The following is a 16292-nucleotide window of genomic DNA, read 5'->3' on the forward strand; positions in this document are numbered from 1 at the left end:
TAGTAGCATCGAAACACTTGCAGTTCTGTACACGTCAGTGTGCGTGCCCCGTGTCTCGTGGCTGGCTTGTGGCTTTTTCATTTTTTTACACAGCTAACGTGCCTACTCATCTTTAAGCTATAGTTCGGGGACTATTTTTCCTAGGAACCTTTCTTTGGACCCTAAGGCAGGGGAAGTGTTCCTTTTCCAGGTTCTGATAGACCTTGCATTTCTTTCTCATCCCTATATTTGTGAAAGTCCCCTGCTACTTGTCTATGCACTCTGCTACTAAAAGCTTCTTGGGATCCGCAAGCCTCCTGTTCATCATTGCATCTGCGAGATTCAGACTGTGCCTGGCATGTGGCAGGCACTTGCCATGGGCCCAAATTGAGTTGGACAGTTTATTTTAGTTTGGATGTGTACTGTATATGGAAAATATGAAAATTCTTCTAGTTCCTTGAGTCTATTCTTGATTGAAATCTCAGCAGCAAGGTCGTAACGATGACTCAAATGTGATAGACAAGGGTGAAGACTAGAGAGTTGCGATATTTGCCCAAGTGGCGTGGCAGCAACTACCATGTGAAGACTTTGATTTCCAAGTCTTAATTTCATCTCCTGGACCACCAATCAGAGGAGGAGCACAGATACAGTCTCTGAAAAAGTTGTCAAAATCAAATAAGGCAAAGTTCTAGAATTTCTCTAGAGAGAATAAAGACAGAGCTGAGGCCAAGATGCTTCCTAAGCTTTCATCTCACCTGTGAGGACTGACCGTGGGTGCTCGTTCTTTTTTTTTGAGAGGTTTTTGCTATAGGGCGCATGCGCTCACCAGACAGACAGAGAGAGACAGAGAGACAGAAAGCGAGAAATCACCCCCCAGGGGGATGGCCACGCCACAATCCCTTCTCCTCCATTCTCCTCCATTCTCCTCTCGAGATCTTGGGCATACACGCACATGCACCTGGCGTGGGTTTTAAGCCACCAGGTCTGGGATGCGAACCGTGGTCGACTACATGGGAGTCCAGCAACATAGCCATTACACTAACTGCTAGTCCCCGTGGGTGCTCATTCTTTACTGAACCTCTCACTCCCAACATTCACGGGCTCTGATGTGGCATTTGTTTCTAAAAGAGCAGGTCCGTCCCACTTATGTCGGGTTTAACAGTTAATTCTCCAGATGATGCCAAAGACCATAATGTGAAGAGCCACTGACGTTGAATTAGGACTGGTGAGCCAGGCTCAGAGCCCCTGACTCACACCCACTGAGTTGCACCAAGTGCCTGCTCCGACCTGAAGTTAGACAGTCACCTTTCCCCCTCCTTCACAGACGAAGGCACAGAAGCTGGCGGGCTCCAGAAATCTTGGGGAAGGCACAGTGGTCAAATAGCAGAGCTAGGTTCAACTCCAGGCCCCGGGGCCTCTTAACTTCCCATCGCTGTTTCTTTCCTTTTTGAAGTGGTTCAGTGTGCACCTCTGGAGGCTCCCGCGTGGGGCGCCATGACCTGCACTCACCCACTGGGGAACTTCAGCTTCAACTCGCAGTGTGTCTTCAACTGCTCCGAGGGAACACACTTGACTGGGATTGGAGAAACCACTTGCGCGTCTTTTGGAAACTGGTCTTCCCCAGAACCAAGCTGTCAAGGTGAGCGGCTCCGGATGAGAGGCAGTGCCCTGGTGGTCGTGGTGGACGTTCGCAGCTGTGCAGCAGCCTCGATAAAAAGCCCAGAGGATACTTTAATCTAACTAAGGTTATTCTGGGATGTTTTACAAAGGGTTTATTCTTATAACAATGAAAAAGAAAAACCCCCAAACCCAACACAAACCCAAATATCCCGAAGCCATCTCCCAGTGGGTAACAGTGTGGTTATAGTGTGGTTTTTATTTTTCTCATCGCCAAGGCACTAATAGTCCATCTTTTTGAACCTTAGCTGAAGTCTGGTTCCTGTCCTCTAACACCTATTGTATGTGTCCTACTCCACCGATGATTTCCTTCTCAGGGAAGCAGAGGCCTTTCTGGTTCTTTTCCTTGGTTTATTTTTGAGATCATCTTTTACTTTTCATCCCATATCAACTCTTGGGAGAGTAACAACAGCTGTGAAAAACAAAAACACAATCTCTCTCTCTCTCTTTTTTTAAATTTGAAATACGGTAGCCTTTTCCTTTTTAACTGCCAAAATAATCTCCTATGGGAGAAACTGGTGGGGTTTGAACTTGTGAAATATTTGGTACATTTTCCACACTGATACTTTTTTCTGGTAGTTTCAATCTCAGAAGAGTTATCAAATCATTTATTGGAATATAACACAGAAGTTGGTCTTTTTTCTGAGATTTGCCTTGTCTTTAAAAACTGCTTGGGTGGACGTGAGAACAGGTGGACACGTGTGCAGTCTCCGTGTCACGGAGCATATCCTATGAGAGCTCGAAGCCAAGGCAGCCTGGCTATGCTTGCCACAGAGCTGGGTCTGCCAAGTCAGGGGCCAGCCTGGACCATCCCTGACTCACCACCCACCGTCATCCCAAGGGAAGTAGCCTGGACGCGTGACTAGAAGTAGCATCTAGAAATGAGGATCGTCTAGACTCAGGTGGATGGTTCCGCAGTTGAGCTCGGCAGCGTTGGCCAAACTCCTTCGGTTGAGGGTCAAGGAATGCCAGCCAATCTGCTCTTTCTCATTGCAGTGATCCATTGTGCACCCCTCACAGCGCCCGACCTGGGGACCATGGACTGCAGTCACCCCCGAGCCCACTTCGGCTTTTCCTCCACTTGCAGCTTTGACTGCTCAGAAGGAACTGAGTTAGTTGGGGAGAGGAGGACCACTTGCGGGTCATCTGGAGCCTGGTCCAGATCTAGTCCAATATGTCAAAGTGAGTAAATCTGCCCTGACATGCTGATGACTTAAGGATGGAGCAGATGACAAAGCACTCGCTGGGAACAGGTCTGCTAAATTCTTACATTTTGTTTTGCTGCTTACATGTGGCCTAAAAATAAGGTATTTATTAAGGTCCCATAAGATCCTTGGCTATCATTTAGTGACAGCTGTTGTTTTTTTTTTTTCTCAACTCATGTTAACTCCTTTTTTAAAAAAAATTATTTATTTTATTTCTTATTATATTTTGATTTTACCAGAGAGAGAGAGAGAGAAAGGGAGAGTGAGAAAGCAAACTTCCAGATCTGAGACTCGGACTGTGGTTAGCCATATGGGAGTCCAGCACCTTGACCTCCATGCCACCTGCCAGCCCCTCATCTTAACTCTTAAAGTGAAGCCCACTGTCTCTACTGATTTATTTTTTACTTATTCTTTTATTTCACTATAATTCGACCTCTTTGTTCACCATTCATCACTTAATTCCTAAAGTAGTGGTAGTTCTCAATTATTGCTAACCCGATGCTTCCTGAGTCTGCCTGTGCATGAGGGCCATGTTTTCACACCCTCTGCCTCACACAGTGCCTGGCAGGGGGCAGAACTGTCACAGGGGAACATAGCTACCCATGCTTCCCCTGAGACCATCTGCATGGGTGATGAGCATCTTAAGGTGGATCGTTAGATGCTTCCAGAGAAGCTGATCTCTGTGTGCCCGGGGCCAGGGAGTGGAGTCGGAAAGCAGAAAGGATGCAGGAGGTGAGAGGGCTTCAGAGAATTGCACACCAGGCTTCTCAGGGATATTTATTTATTTTCTTTTGAGAGATTTTTGCTATAGAGCACATGTGTTCCCAGGAGAAACAGAGAGAGACGGAGAGACAGAAAGTGAGAAATCATCCCCCAAGTGGGGATGGCCATGCCGTAATCCTTTCTCCTTCATTTTCCTCTCAGGATCTTGGGCATGCATGCACATGCCTGGTATGAGTTTTAAGTCTCAGGGTCTGGGACTTAAACTGCAGTCGACTATGTGGGAGTCCAGCAACATAACCATTATGCCATCTGCTGGTCCCTCCTCGTCTTTATTGAGTCTGTAGGTGCTTTCTGTTTGGAGCTGGTGGAACCTTGAACCTCCCCTCCTTATATGTTTGGGTGGGAGTGGAAACACCTTGAAAAGGGTCATGAAAGTGATGTGAAGAATGAGAGGCACTGACAGACCCTGTGTGTCCTTCTGGCGGGTGATATCAGAAATTTTTCATAACAGTGTTTTTCAATAAAGACGCCCAAGTGAACATAGTTTGGGCTTACGGGAGGGTATGTGGGTACGTCCCTCTGCTTGTGAAGAAGGTGGGGAGCAGTGGCAGGACATCATTCGAAAGAGCGATCCGTGCAGATCTCTGGCACGTGCGTGCTTTTGCACAGCTGTGTTAAAGTAAAGGCGTTAAAAGTGCTTGGGCTGATAATTACTTAGTTCAGATCACCGGTTTTTAATTTTCCTGAAGTTGTAATTGGCTTTTTAGCTCTTCCTAGTGTTTCAGAGTTCTGACCGTTGAATAGACCATGGGGTAAATACAGCCATGGCTGTGCACTAAGATTTTTAGACATGTTCCCAAGCATGGATCACAAATCTGGGGATCGGGATCCCTGGTCCTGGGGCCAGAGTGCTGGTCCAGCCTTTGCCTCTGCGGTGGACTCACTATGGCCTCCCCCGGACAGTTTTTCCACTGTTGAATGGCACCAAATGGGCTGTTACTGAAGATGGAGGACAAAAGTCAAACGCTAGGAGGTGGGTGGAGGCAGTGCTGCGGCTTCATGCTGTCCCTCGCTGATTTCTCTTGCAGAGTCCGACAGAAGCTTCTCGATGATCAAGGAGGGTAACTATAACCCCCTCTTCATCCCAGTGGCAGTTATGGTTACTGCGTTCTCTGGGCTGGCGTTCATCATCTGGCTGGCAAGGCGACTGAGAAAAAGTAAGTGGGTTTAGCGTCATATGAAATAGCAAAAAAGAGAAGAAATAAACCCACAGGAAATTAAGTGCACTAGAATCCCTGTGGCAGGAGGCGAAGCCTGTGGTCTGCAGACATCGGTCCCTGGAGATTGTGCACCAGGGAGTGGAGTCGGAAAGCAGAAAGGATGCAGGAGGTGAGAGGGCTTCAGAGAATTGCACACCAGGCTTCTCAGGGATATTTATTTATTTTCTTTTGAGAGATTTTTGCTATAGAGCACATGTGTTCCCAGGAGAAACAGAGAGAGACGGAGAGACAGAAAGTGAGAAATCATCCCCCAAGTGGGGATGGCCATGCCGTAATCCTTTCTCCTTCATTTTCCTCTCAGGATCTTGGGCATGCATGCACATGCCTGGTATGAGTTTTAAGTCTCAGGGTCTGGGACTTAAACTGCAGTCGACTATGTGGGAGTCCAGCAACATAACCATTATGCCATCTGCTGGTCCCTCCTCGTCTTTATTGAGTCTGTAGGTGCTTTCTGTTTGGAGCTGGTGGAACCTTGAACCTCCCCTCCTTATATGTTTGGGTGGGAGTGGAAACACCTTGAAAAGGGTCATGAAAGTGATGTGAAGAATGAGAGGCACTGACAGACCCTGTGTGTCCTTCTGGCGGGTGATATCAGAAATTTTTCATAACAGTGTTTTTCAATAAAGACGCCCAAGTGAACATAGTTTGGGCTTACGGGAGGGTATGTGGGTACGTCCCTCTGCTTGTGAAGAAGGTGGGGAGCAGTGGCAGGACATCATTCGAAAGAGCGATCCGTGCAGATCTCTGGCACGTGCGTGCTTTTGCACAGCTGTGTTAAAGTAAAGGCGTTAAAAGTGCTTGGGCTGATAATTACTTAGTTCAGATCACCGGTTTTTAATTTTCCTGAAGTTGTAATTGGCTTTTTAGCTCTTCCTAGTGTTTCAGAGTTCTGACCGTTGAATAGACCATGGGGTAAATACAGCCATGGCTGTGCACTAAGATTTTTAGACATGTTCCCAAGCATGGATCACAAATCTGGGGATCGGGATCCCTGGTCCTGGGGCCAGAGTGCTGGTCCAGCCTTTGCCTCTGCGGTGGACTCACTATGGCCTCCCCCGGACAGTTTTTCCACTGTTGAATGGCACCAAATGGGCTGTTACTGAAGATGGAGGACAAAAGTCAAACGCTAGGAGGTGGGTGGAGGCAGTGCTGCGGCTTCATGCTGTCCCTCGCTGATTTCTCTTGCAGAGTCCGACAGAAGCTTCTCGATGATCAAGGAGGGTAACTATAACCCCCTCTTCATCCCCGTGGCAGTTATGGTTACTGCGTTCTCTGGGCTGGCGTTCATCATCTGGCTGGCAAGGCGACTGAGAAAAAGTAAGTGGGTTTAGCGTCATATGAAATAGCAAAAAAGAGAAGAAATAAACCCACAGGAAATTAAGTGCACTAGAATCCCTGTGGCAGGAGGCGAAGCCTGTGGTCTGCAGACATCGGTCCCTGGAGATTGTGCACTCAGCCCAGCCCACACTGTCCTTAAAACAAGCCGGCTGCTTCTGCTTCTCCCCTGACATGCTTTTCAGAAAGTCTGTGATGTCACAGCACCTTGCTAGAACGATAACAACTACATGAGATATTCTAATGCTCTGCACTCATATTTAATTCTGAAAAAAAAGGACACATAATCTTTGTCCTCTAAGAGTCCACACGTTTTTGACTGAGTGATGCGATTGCACCGAGAGATGACCTACTGTCCAGTAAGGTTCTGAGTCTGCTCGCAAACACCTGGCCTGTTCAGGTGTCACACACTTAGCTGCATGTCCGTGGGAGAAACTCCCAGTGTTCTCCGGGGCATCTGTTCACCAAGGCCTCAGCTCTAACCACATGCATTTGTGCACCTTCCCTCCACCCTGGGGTGGAAAAGAAAAGGGAAGAACAGTGTGAAAAGTTAATACTTGCTGCTGGAAAGGTGGAAGGAACACTTCCAGAGAACAACAGCATCCCTCCTCTTAGCCTCCCTCCCCTGAGCATGTCAGGCTTTAAAGTGGGACCAGCCTGCAGTCCGCAGTGGGCCCTGGGTGTCGTTGCCGCGTTTGGCAGCTCACTGGCAGAACCATTCAAGACCGAAAGTCACAAGCATTGGGCAGCTTTCAGAAGACCCTTCTGGGGGACCAGCAGTTGGAGTAATGGTTATGTCACTGGACTCCCAAGTGGTCAACTGTGGTTTGAGTCCCAGACCCGGTGGCTTTAACTCACGCCGTGCGTGTGCGTGCGTGCCCGAGATCCCAAGAGGAGAATGGAGGAGAAGGGACTGCGTCATGGCCATTTCCCTTGGGGGGTGATTTCTCACTTTCTGTCTCTCTGTCTCTTTGGCGAGCACATGTACCCTATAGCAAAAACCTCTAAAACAAAACCAAACCAAACCAAACCAAAACAAAAACCCCTCTGGGCCAGCAAGTAGTGCAGTGGTTAAGACACTGGATCCCACGGCCTACTCTGCAAATGGAGTCCTGGACCTGGCTGCCTAAAAAACACACCAGGTGCATGTGTGTGTGTGCCCAAAATCCTGATAGGAGAATAGAGGAGAAGGGACCGTGGTATGGCCACCCCCCCTGGGGAGGTCGATTTCTCTCTATCTCTGTCTCTCTCTTTGGTAAGCACACGTACCCTGTGGCAAAAATTCTAATAAAAATAAAAATAAAATAAAATAAATAAAATACCCCACCTCAATACAGTTGCTAACCAGCAACCCTGTGCTGCCTTTCTTTGGCACCAGTTGGTTGCCATTTTAACTCCATCTCTATGAAATGAGTTAATGTGTGTTTTGTTCATGGAGGGTCCTGTGCGAAGTTCGCCCTGCCCAACTATGCTGGCAATGGCAAAGTACTATTAGTCCCTAAGGCTCTTCCACTATGATCTGATCTTTCATCCAAATTTAACGTTCGGGGTGCTAGTTTAGCTTTCTAACCAGTCCACAAAGATGGTGGAGGAGGGCACTCTTGATGTGCAGGAACGTCATCAAGTCTAACCTGAGAACACCGAGCAGTTATACATTTCTGCTTCCCCGTTAGAAATTCTGGAGACGGGTCCCGCTGTTTTACAGCTCTATGCTCAGTACTCAGCCGCTGTGTCAAGGCGCAGAACAATGGCATTGCCCTCCCCGCTCCGGTGGCGATGGCAGGGCTGAGGGCGGGGAATGGCGTGGCTGACCGCACCTGCCCCTGGACCAGGTGGTGGTTGTTTCAGTATCACCTTTGTGGTACTTTATGGTTGAGAGTTGCCTTAATAGGGAGGAAATTTATTCCCAAATTCTGAAATCCTTAGTTGTTTGTAGAATCAAAAGAATAAAGCCAAAGTCGTGTGTACTCAGCGAGGAACCCCTCACTACCCAGCCCACCAGCTGGCTAAGGCTGCTCTACAAGGAGGGCTGAGAAAATGAGTAAGGTGGTTTTCACATCTTTTTACCTGGAGTCATTTCTGTACAAGATCTCAAACTGATAACTTGAAAACTGTGTGCCCCTGCTGTGGGAATCGGTGTGGGCAAACAGGAAACAGATAACGGGCAGAAGGCTCGTTACGATTGTACCAACCGAGAGAGCAAACCCCGAAACATCACGACTCCGCAGGCGCTGGGCATCTGCATGCACCTTAGAATAGCCTTTGTTCTGTCCTCTCCAACCTACGAATCGCTTTAAGCATTTCAGCTGTGGGCCGGGTCTTTAGAACACAAACCCTTTCTATAGAGGCGACATTAGAAACACTGGCTAGTTCTCTCACTAAACCAGGCTCGCACACTTACAGAGATAAAGGTAAAAATAATAAATCCGTATAGACACAGAATTTGTCTATTTGGGTTTTGTAAGCTTTTGGGGTTCAGAAAGCTTGAGAATGGGGACCAGCGACTACGTAGAGCATGGTAGCTAAGGGAGTGCCCTGGACCTCGACCCGCATCGGCCCTCAGAGGGACCTGCTGGACCTGGCCCTCGGGCCCCTGCCTTGTTAGTCTTGGTGCGCAGACTTCTGCTGCCTCTAGGGAAGGGGCAGGGAGGGCTCTGGAGCATGCTCCCGGGGCATGGGCTTGTCCTGCTCTGTCGTTCTCTCGTTAGTCGCTCCACTGGCCCTGTGTGGTAAATGACACCCAGGTCATGATGTCAGAGGCCAGACGCCTACGGCCCCAGCTCCACAGGGGCCAGAGTCAGATCTGACTCTCATCCAGAACGCCCCCTAAAGCACTTGTCTTCAGATTCATGAGATTCTGTTTTCGTCCTCGGTTGGAAGAATTTTCCACCTGACCCAGCACACAGGGTGAGAGGAGGGCGTAAAACCAAACGCGGCCCTCAGTTCCCTTTTCTTCAAAAAGGACTCCTCCCAGTAGGAGCACATTCTTGCCCCTCGTTACTGTTGATTCATTGCTCCTAAAAGAAAAGTTACAATTACATGAAAATGAATGGATGAAAGCAGAAATTAATTCAGACTTGATTCTTCCCACCTAGGTGCATTTGGTCTGTGTCATCAGCAGGCCCAATTTTGGAAGAAAAACCTAAAACAGTAATTTGTAGCAGTAATTTGAAAGGGTTAAATAGCAATTGTGCACTGAATGCTAGGCCCTGGCCTAAATATTTTGAATTCGTGTGTGTGTGTGTGTGTGTGTGTGTGTGTGTGTGTGTGTGAACCAGAGAGGTTATAGTCATTATACCGCTTTTACATATTGGGAACTCGTGGCTTAGTGAGGACCAGGAGCTGTTCTAGGACACTGCAGGTGGGAATGCACCTGGCCCGGGTGGTCCTGGGGCTCTAGCTTCCAGCCCCTGAAATGGCGTCCCCGAGAAGTGTGACACTTCCTTCCCGCAGTCTCCCCTACCCTGGCCCTGACTCTGCAACTCATTCACTTATTCACTTATTTATATTCTGCTTTCCCCCAAACAATGTAAGTTTGACTATGATCCAGTCAACATGGCAAATTAAGATTAGTTGAAAAGTGAGAAAAACAAAGGTAAAATTTAGGGTACAAAAATGAATCGGAACCGAGGGTGAAGTTAGGACACAGAAATGTAGTTGCCAGCTCCTCTGCACTGATGGGGGAGGGTCTCTGCTCTGGCCCTGAGTCTCCTTGTGGCCAAAGAAGGAAATGTCACCAGCCCGGTACTCACTGTGGTTTGCAAGACTCTCAGTGAGGTGAGGCCCTGAGGCTCTCTGTGGATTCCCGTAAGCAGATGTAGTGAGCTGTATGAGACTCCCCCCTTTTTCTCTTTCTTTCTTTCTTTTTTTTCTTCTTGAGAGTTTTTTTTTGCTATAGGGTGCATGTTCTTGTGAGAGAAATAGAGAGACACAAAGTGAGAAATCCCCCCCCCCCCCAAGGGGGTCATGCCACAATCACTTCTTCTCCATTCTCCTCTCGGGATTTTAGGCACGCATGTACCTGCAACCAGCATGAGTTTAAGCCACTGGCTCCAGGACTCGAATCACAGTCAATTACATGGGAGTCCAGTGACATAGCCATTATGCCAACTGCTGGTCCCAAGACCCCTTCTTTTTTTATGACAAATTTTTGCTAAAGGGTGTGAGTGCTTGCCAGAGAGACAGAGAGAGAGAGACCGAGAGACAGCCAGGCCAAACTCTCTTCTCCTCCATTCTCTCGGGACCTTGGGCACACATGCACATGCACCTGGTATGAGTTTTAAGCTGCTGGGTCCGAGACTCGAACCATGGTCAACCATATGGTAGTCCCACACCTTAACCACTATGTCATCAGCTGCCCTGAGACCCCCTTCTTACAGAATTTACAGCTAAGTCTCCGAGGGAGGAATCCAAGGGAGAACATGACGGTAGGATGGGAGGTGGACAGCATGCAGGGTCTAGCCACCAGGGAGTTCGACCCAGGCCTCTGTCCTAATGGGCAGCACAGAAGGTGGGGAGACCCGAGCAGCAGCTGCACTGCATGGCTGTCCTGTTTGGGGACCTGTCATTGTATGAGGCAAACGTTAAGCCAGGACCTCAAATCCCTTTACACACAGAAGCTCCCTGTCTATTCCATGTATAATACTCTGCAAAAACCAGTTTCAAGGGTAGGAATCTCCTTTCTTTAATATATTAAAAAACTGAAATTGTCTACTTTTTGCTGATGCCGTTTCTCTCTCTTTTATATTTTTAGGAAAGAAATCTCAGAAAAGGTAAGTTTTTCTTGCCAAGGAGCTCCCCCCGTCTGTGGACCCCTTTTCTGCCATCCTTAATCTCCTTCCTGGAATAGCCAGACCTTGATTCCACAGCAGTGTGGGTGGGGCTCGCATGCACATGCAGTTTCCAGAGAAGGTGATGCATCTAGCTTCTCCTAAAAGTGGTTTTTGGAGTTAGTGGAGCTGAACGAAGGAAAAAATGACAGACAGCGCTCTCACGGGAAAGGGCCGTTAATTACAGGGACCTCTTCCTGACGGGCCTGGAACTTTCTTTGAGGGTTTGAAGCGTTGTGCTGTCTCTGCTGTCCTGGCTGCTCACGAAAATCTAAACACAGTGAGCATTTATCGGGAAGCTAGCACATCCCAGACTCCAAGAAGAGGCTGATGTCCATACCCCGGAGCCTGCAGTGAAAGGGTAAATGACCAGCACGCCCTGGCCTTCAGAAGCATGGGAAAGCCCAAGCGGCCTACAGCCTCCCCAAAGAAGCTGTATTTTATCATTTTATTTTATATATTTTTTTCGTTTGACCTTGAAGCTCAGATTTCTTTAATTTGAGGAACAGCATACTGGGAAGAGATGCAGACACATGAAAGAAAGTGGTTGGCCATCTGCCAGAGAGGAAGACGGCGGAGTATTTCTGTTTCAGGAGTTTAGGGACTTGCTTGGACATTTTAGGAAGGAGAGTGCAAGTAGAAAGACCCATGGGGATAAGACCTGGTGTCGTTAAGACCCCAGCTGGACACTGGAAAGGAAATGCAATGGCTCCTGAAGAGGCCGGTGCTGGTCAGACAGCGCCCTGCAACCCCGGCATCCTACGAGTGGCTCTCAGGGTCAGTGGCTGGTATCTCTTCCTGTGCCCCAAGAACATCTCAGCTCTGAGCTTATAGCACAACAGGGGCTGGGGACAGGCAGGGCACCGCAGCAGTTTCTGGGCCATGTGACAGTGGCTGGCTCACCCTGTGGTCTGTGGAGCGTCTCCAAGAGGGTTGGGGCAAGTGTGTCGCCTTGTGCTCTGCACTTTACAGAGATAGCCTTACACAACCGTGTGTCAAATATGGAAGGTGGGTGAGCTTGTGGCCCAGAGACCTGTTCTGGAGGCATTTAAGATTAGGAGGTGAGAGCTGATGGTGCCTGTCCAGAGAAATAGCAGTGAGGATGGGGAGAGAGGTTAGAGGAGGCAGGTTCACTGACTGTGGCCGGTGAGAGGCTAAGGAGAGAGAAGGATCCAAGAAGTGCCATGTTTGTTTCTGCCCTGGGACCTGTGGACAGTGGTCCATTTGCTACGGAGAAGGACCGAAGAGAAGGACATCAGAGGCCAAGGTCTTGCACTCAGTCCTCTGTGTGTCACACTTCAGTGTGTGCAGCTCGTTCTCAGTCCCAGGGCCGACTTGCAGCATGGGGATCTGCCTTGGGGCAGAAGTGAGTTGGGGGACTCCCATGGTTCAGGAGGTATCGTTGTGAGAACAGAAGAGGACCTGGGGGAGAGAGCGGACCTAGAGGGACAGCACTGCCTACCCAGTCAGCGAGGAGCAGATGCAGCAGGACAGGTTGCCAGAGGCAGGGGAAGGTGAGGAAGAGCCTGCAGCTGTGAACGCTAAGCAAAGAGCAAAGTGCAGATATTTCATCACTGCTGGGGGAGGAGCCTCTTCACTGGATGTGACAGAATAGATGGGTGAAGAAACAGCTCTCAGCAATGAGATCAAGACAGGTCGATGGCCCAGACCCGAGGGATCACTGAGATGAGAAAGCAGGGGCAGACTTGTAGTCATCTCTTAAAAATTTGGCCTTGAAGAAGAGAGAGGTGGGGGTAACCTGAGGGTTTCGCAGGGACAGTGGACCCTTATTCTCTTCTGTCACCTTGTCTTCTCTTGAATAGTGTGGGTGGGTCCTAGTGAGGAAGGGGTCCCTCCTGAGCTGGCTTCCCTATCTCTGTGGCAGGAAACCCACAAGATGTAAAGATGTCTTTCATGTTCAGACCAACCGAGTGAAAGTCTTTTCTGGCACAATCTACCCAGAGCTATTTTCTGGCCACAGGAACCACCTGCTTTAATTACTATTAGATGGCAGCAGATCAATTCAGTTTGTGTTTTTTCTTTTGTTTTTCCTTTTTCAGATGTCCTTGGGGCACAGGGAGATGACTAAGGGAATATTAGTGTTAAGCTAATTACCATAGAATGCGAATTCATAGTAAGTTTCATAGTTCATGGGTTCTCACAGGCTCTGTCCGTAGTTCCTGAACACAGTGCTGGAACAACACGGAGCGTGACAGGGACAAAGAGGGTAAGCCCTGTCCCTGCTCTCAGGGAGATCATTACTTCCTGGGGGAGTTAACACAGAAATAGAGAAACGGCAGAAAAGTAGAAGGCGGAATATGGTAGCGGCCGATGGATTCTCAGCTGGAGAAAATGAGGTCGATTGCTCGGCGAGCACAGAGGTGCGCGTGAAGAAAGTCACTGTGAGTCGCTGTTTAGGTGTCTGGAGAGAAGGGAGGAGGAAGGCTGTCGAAGGAGGGAAGTGACGTAACGGGGTGGCAGCGTGCTCAGGGGCCGGTGAGGACCGCCTGCAGCAGGGGTCCCTGAGCAGTCCTCACCGGCTGGGAGGGAAGCCTGGTCCCACCTCTTCATAGCTAACTGAATTAAGTAAACTGTTCCACAGGTCTTGAGCCAGTGCCAGAGTTAGTTACAATACCAATAAATCGTTGGTCCCACAGCACCTGGGACCCGGAAGGACCTACCAGCTGCCTTTCATCAATTGATCAAGGTGACCTTAATTCATTGAATCATAGAATTTTTGGTCTGGAAAGGGTCATGGTAGACATCGAGTTCAAACCCTCTTCATAGCTAAGTGAATTAAGTAAACTGTTCCACAGGTCTTGAGCCAGTGCCAGAGTTAGTTACAATACCAATAAATCGTTTTTTCTTTTTTTAAGTTTTTTTGGTCATAGGGTACATGCCCTTGCCAGAGAGAGAGAGGCAGTGGGAGAAAAGTGAGAGGTCACCCCCTTACCCAGCGAGGATAGCCATGTTGCAATCCTTTCTCCTTCATGTTCCTGCTGGAATTTCGAGCATGCACACACATACACCTAAGGTGATTTCAAGCCACCAGGTCCAGGACTTGAACCATGGTCAGCCACATAGGAGTCCAGCACCTTAACCACAATGGCATGTCAGCACAATACTAATGAATGTCAAATACTAATTCCATGGTCCATACTGCTCTGAGCATTCGACTGCCCTGAATCATTAAATATTGCCTACAAGCCTGTGAGAAGAGGAGGAAGTACTATTAATATTTCCTTACAGGTAAAGAAACAGAGGCAGTACAATAGCGAGCCCAAGCCCACTGAACCAGCTGCGGAGCTGAGGTCTCTGCTCGCTGGGTCCAGGATCATTCTCTTAACGCTCGTGCCTCTAGAACGCAGGACTCAACTCCCAAACTAGAGTTGTGGGTCCCGGACACCCACCTCTTCCAGTAACGTGATATATATTTTTTTCACACTGAAACCGCTGTGTGATGGCACTTAGGGAGGGTGGGTTCAGAAGAGGGTTTTAGAACAAGAGGAGCACAGTCACGTGTGCTGCGTGCCAGTCTGTGTTAAGCCCTTGGTTTAACTCTCACGGCCCTTTGTGCTCACTCCTGTTAGCTTTTGGGCGTGAATGAATGACTGTGGGCATCTGTGGTTTCAATCCTAGCTGGGTTATTTTGACTCTTCTGCAAACTGGTTCTATTTATCACCACATTTGGTTTCTAGTGTCTAAATCCTGCCCGAGTAAAAGCTACACCCAAGATACACAGGAAGAAACTATGCCAACCTCAGAGGAGGGTACATGTGAACTTTTGTTTTCAGAAGCATTTTTATCTCAGTATTGGCAAGCATGTTTGCAGGTGTTGAACTGTGGTTTCACCCTGGCTGTTCATTGTGAGACCCGGCCTCGGAATTGGGCTCACTCCCTTTGAAAGGTGCTATTTACATGTCACATTTGGTCCCTCCTGTCCTTTCCAAGAATGAGACCACTGTGTCACTCAAAAAAAAAAAACCAAAAAACAAAAAACCCAAAAAAACCCAAAAACCAAAAAGCGTCAGCTATTTCACGAAGCTAAGATTTTCATCATCTTACTTTGTACCCCACCATGATAAAGCCCTTAGAACTACCACGATTCCGTCCGTGAATTCTGGCTTTCTCCAACTGCACTTTCCATTCGAGCATGTCTTTCTCCACTTTCCTGACTTCCCACTCTTCAAAAGCTGTCCAAGTGTAACTCAGATCCATCAGGTCTGGAGTCAAAGAGAGAGACATCTCCAGGTATGATCCATGGACTGGCAGCTTGAGCATCCCTCGGAAGCCTGTTAGAGATGCAGCATCTCAGGCTGACCAGACCTAGGCCAGGGCTCGTCTCGCAGCATCCCTGGCTGGACCTAAGGCCAGGGTTCATCCTGCAGCACCCCTTGCTGGACCTAAGGCCAGGGCTCATCTCGTGGCACCCCTGGGTGGACCTAAGGCCAGAGCTCGTCCCGCGGCATCCCTGGGTGGACCTAAGGCCAGGGCTCGTCTCATGGCACCCCTGGGTGGACCTAGGCCAGTGCTCATCTCATGGCATCCCTGGGTGGCAGGCACATGAAGGTGGGGAAGCTCTGCTCTAGGGATGTCTTCTCATGCACCTCCATGTGCCCTGCTCCTTATCCAAGATACCTAGCTGCATTACCCTGCCCCTCTTCTCGCTTCACTGGATGCTTACCTTCACTACTAACACTTTGGTTTCTGCCCCTGTTAAGCTCCTAATTTGATTTCTAATGCGTTGTTTTTCTTTCAGCGTGGACGACCCATATTAAACCACCCTCTGTGAAAGACAGTGTTTGGGACATGGAGTCACTGCATTCTTCAAGTCCGTCCATGGTGGTGTCTCCATCATCAGAGAGTGCTTCCTTCAGCGCAGCTGGGAAGATTCCCGCAAGGCTGACAGCTCCTGCTCCCGTATTGTCCAGCATACGGCCCCCAGCCCCCCTGCCCCCAGCCCTCAATATCTGTTAATACAGCTCAGTTTTCATGATCTTTCCGTGGAGAAACAAAGGATTACTGTAGTATATGAACGTGTCTGGCTGTGCTCTCTCTGGACTTTTGTTTACAGTTTTGAGTCCGTGCTGTACCTGGTGATGTATGCTTCTAAATACAGCGAAATCTGATGCCTGCGCAGTGCAGTACGGTACACGGCAATAGTACAGGGCTAGTTTTCCTGCAGGTCCAAGTTTACCACTTCTGTCTTCTGTACAGTGGGGTATACTCTCATAGGAAGTTCATAAAATTGATATCATCTTTGC

At 48.7% G+C, this 16292-nt stretch overlaps 1 protein-coding gene across 1 annotated transcript in view; it reads left to right on the forward strand.

The window, feature by feature from the left end:
• The window catches only part of SELL (selectin L), a 23559-nt gene extending 7499 nt beyond the window's left edge, over positions 1 to 16060 (forward strand). Inside the window, 5 exon segments of the mRNA XM_027772488.1 lie at positions 1433 to 1618; positions 2653 to 2838; positions 4673 to 4801; positions 10953 to 10971; positions 15788 to 16060. Of these exon segments, the coding sequence (XP_027628289.1) occupies positions 1433 to 1618; positions 2653 to 2838; positions 4673 to 4801; positions 10953 to 10971; positions 15788 to 15806 (539 nt within the window). The 3' untranslated portion in view covers positions 15807 to 16060.
• The last annotated feature ends 232 nt before the right edge of the window (positions 16061 to 16292 follow it).

The sequence above is a fragment of the Tupaia chinensis genome, unplaced genomic scaffold (assembly GCF_000334495.1).
Source record: "Tupaia chinensis unplaced genomic scaffold, TupChi_1.0 Scaffold000278_1, whole genome shotgun sequence".
Classification (NCBI taxonomy): domain Eukaryota; kingdom Metazoa; phylum Chordata; class Mammalia; order Scandentia; family Tupaiidae; genus Tupaia; species Tupaia belangeri.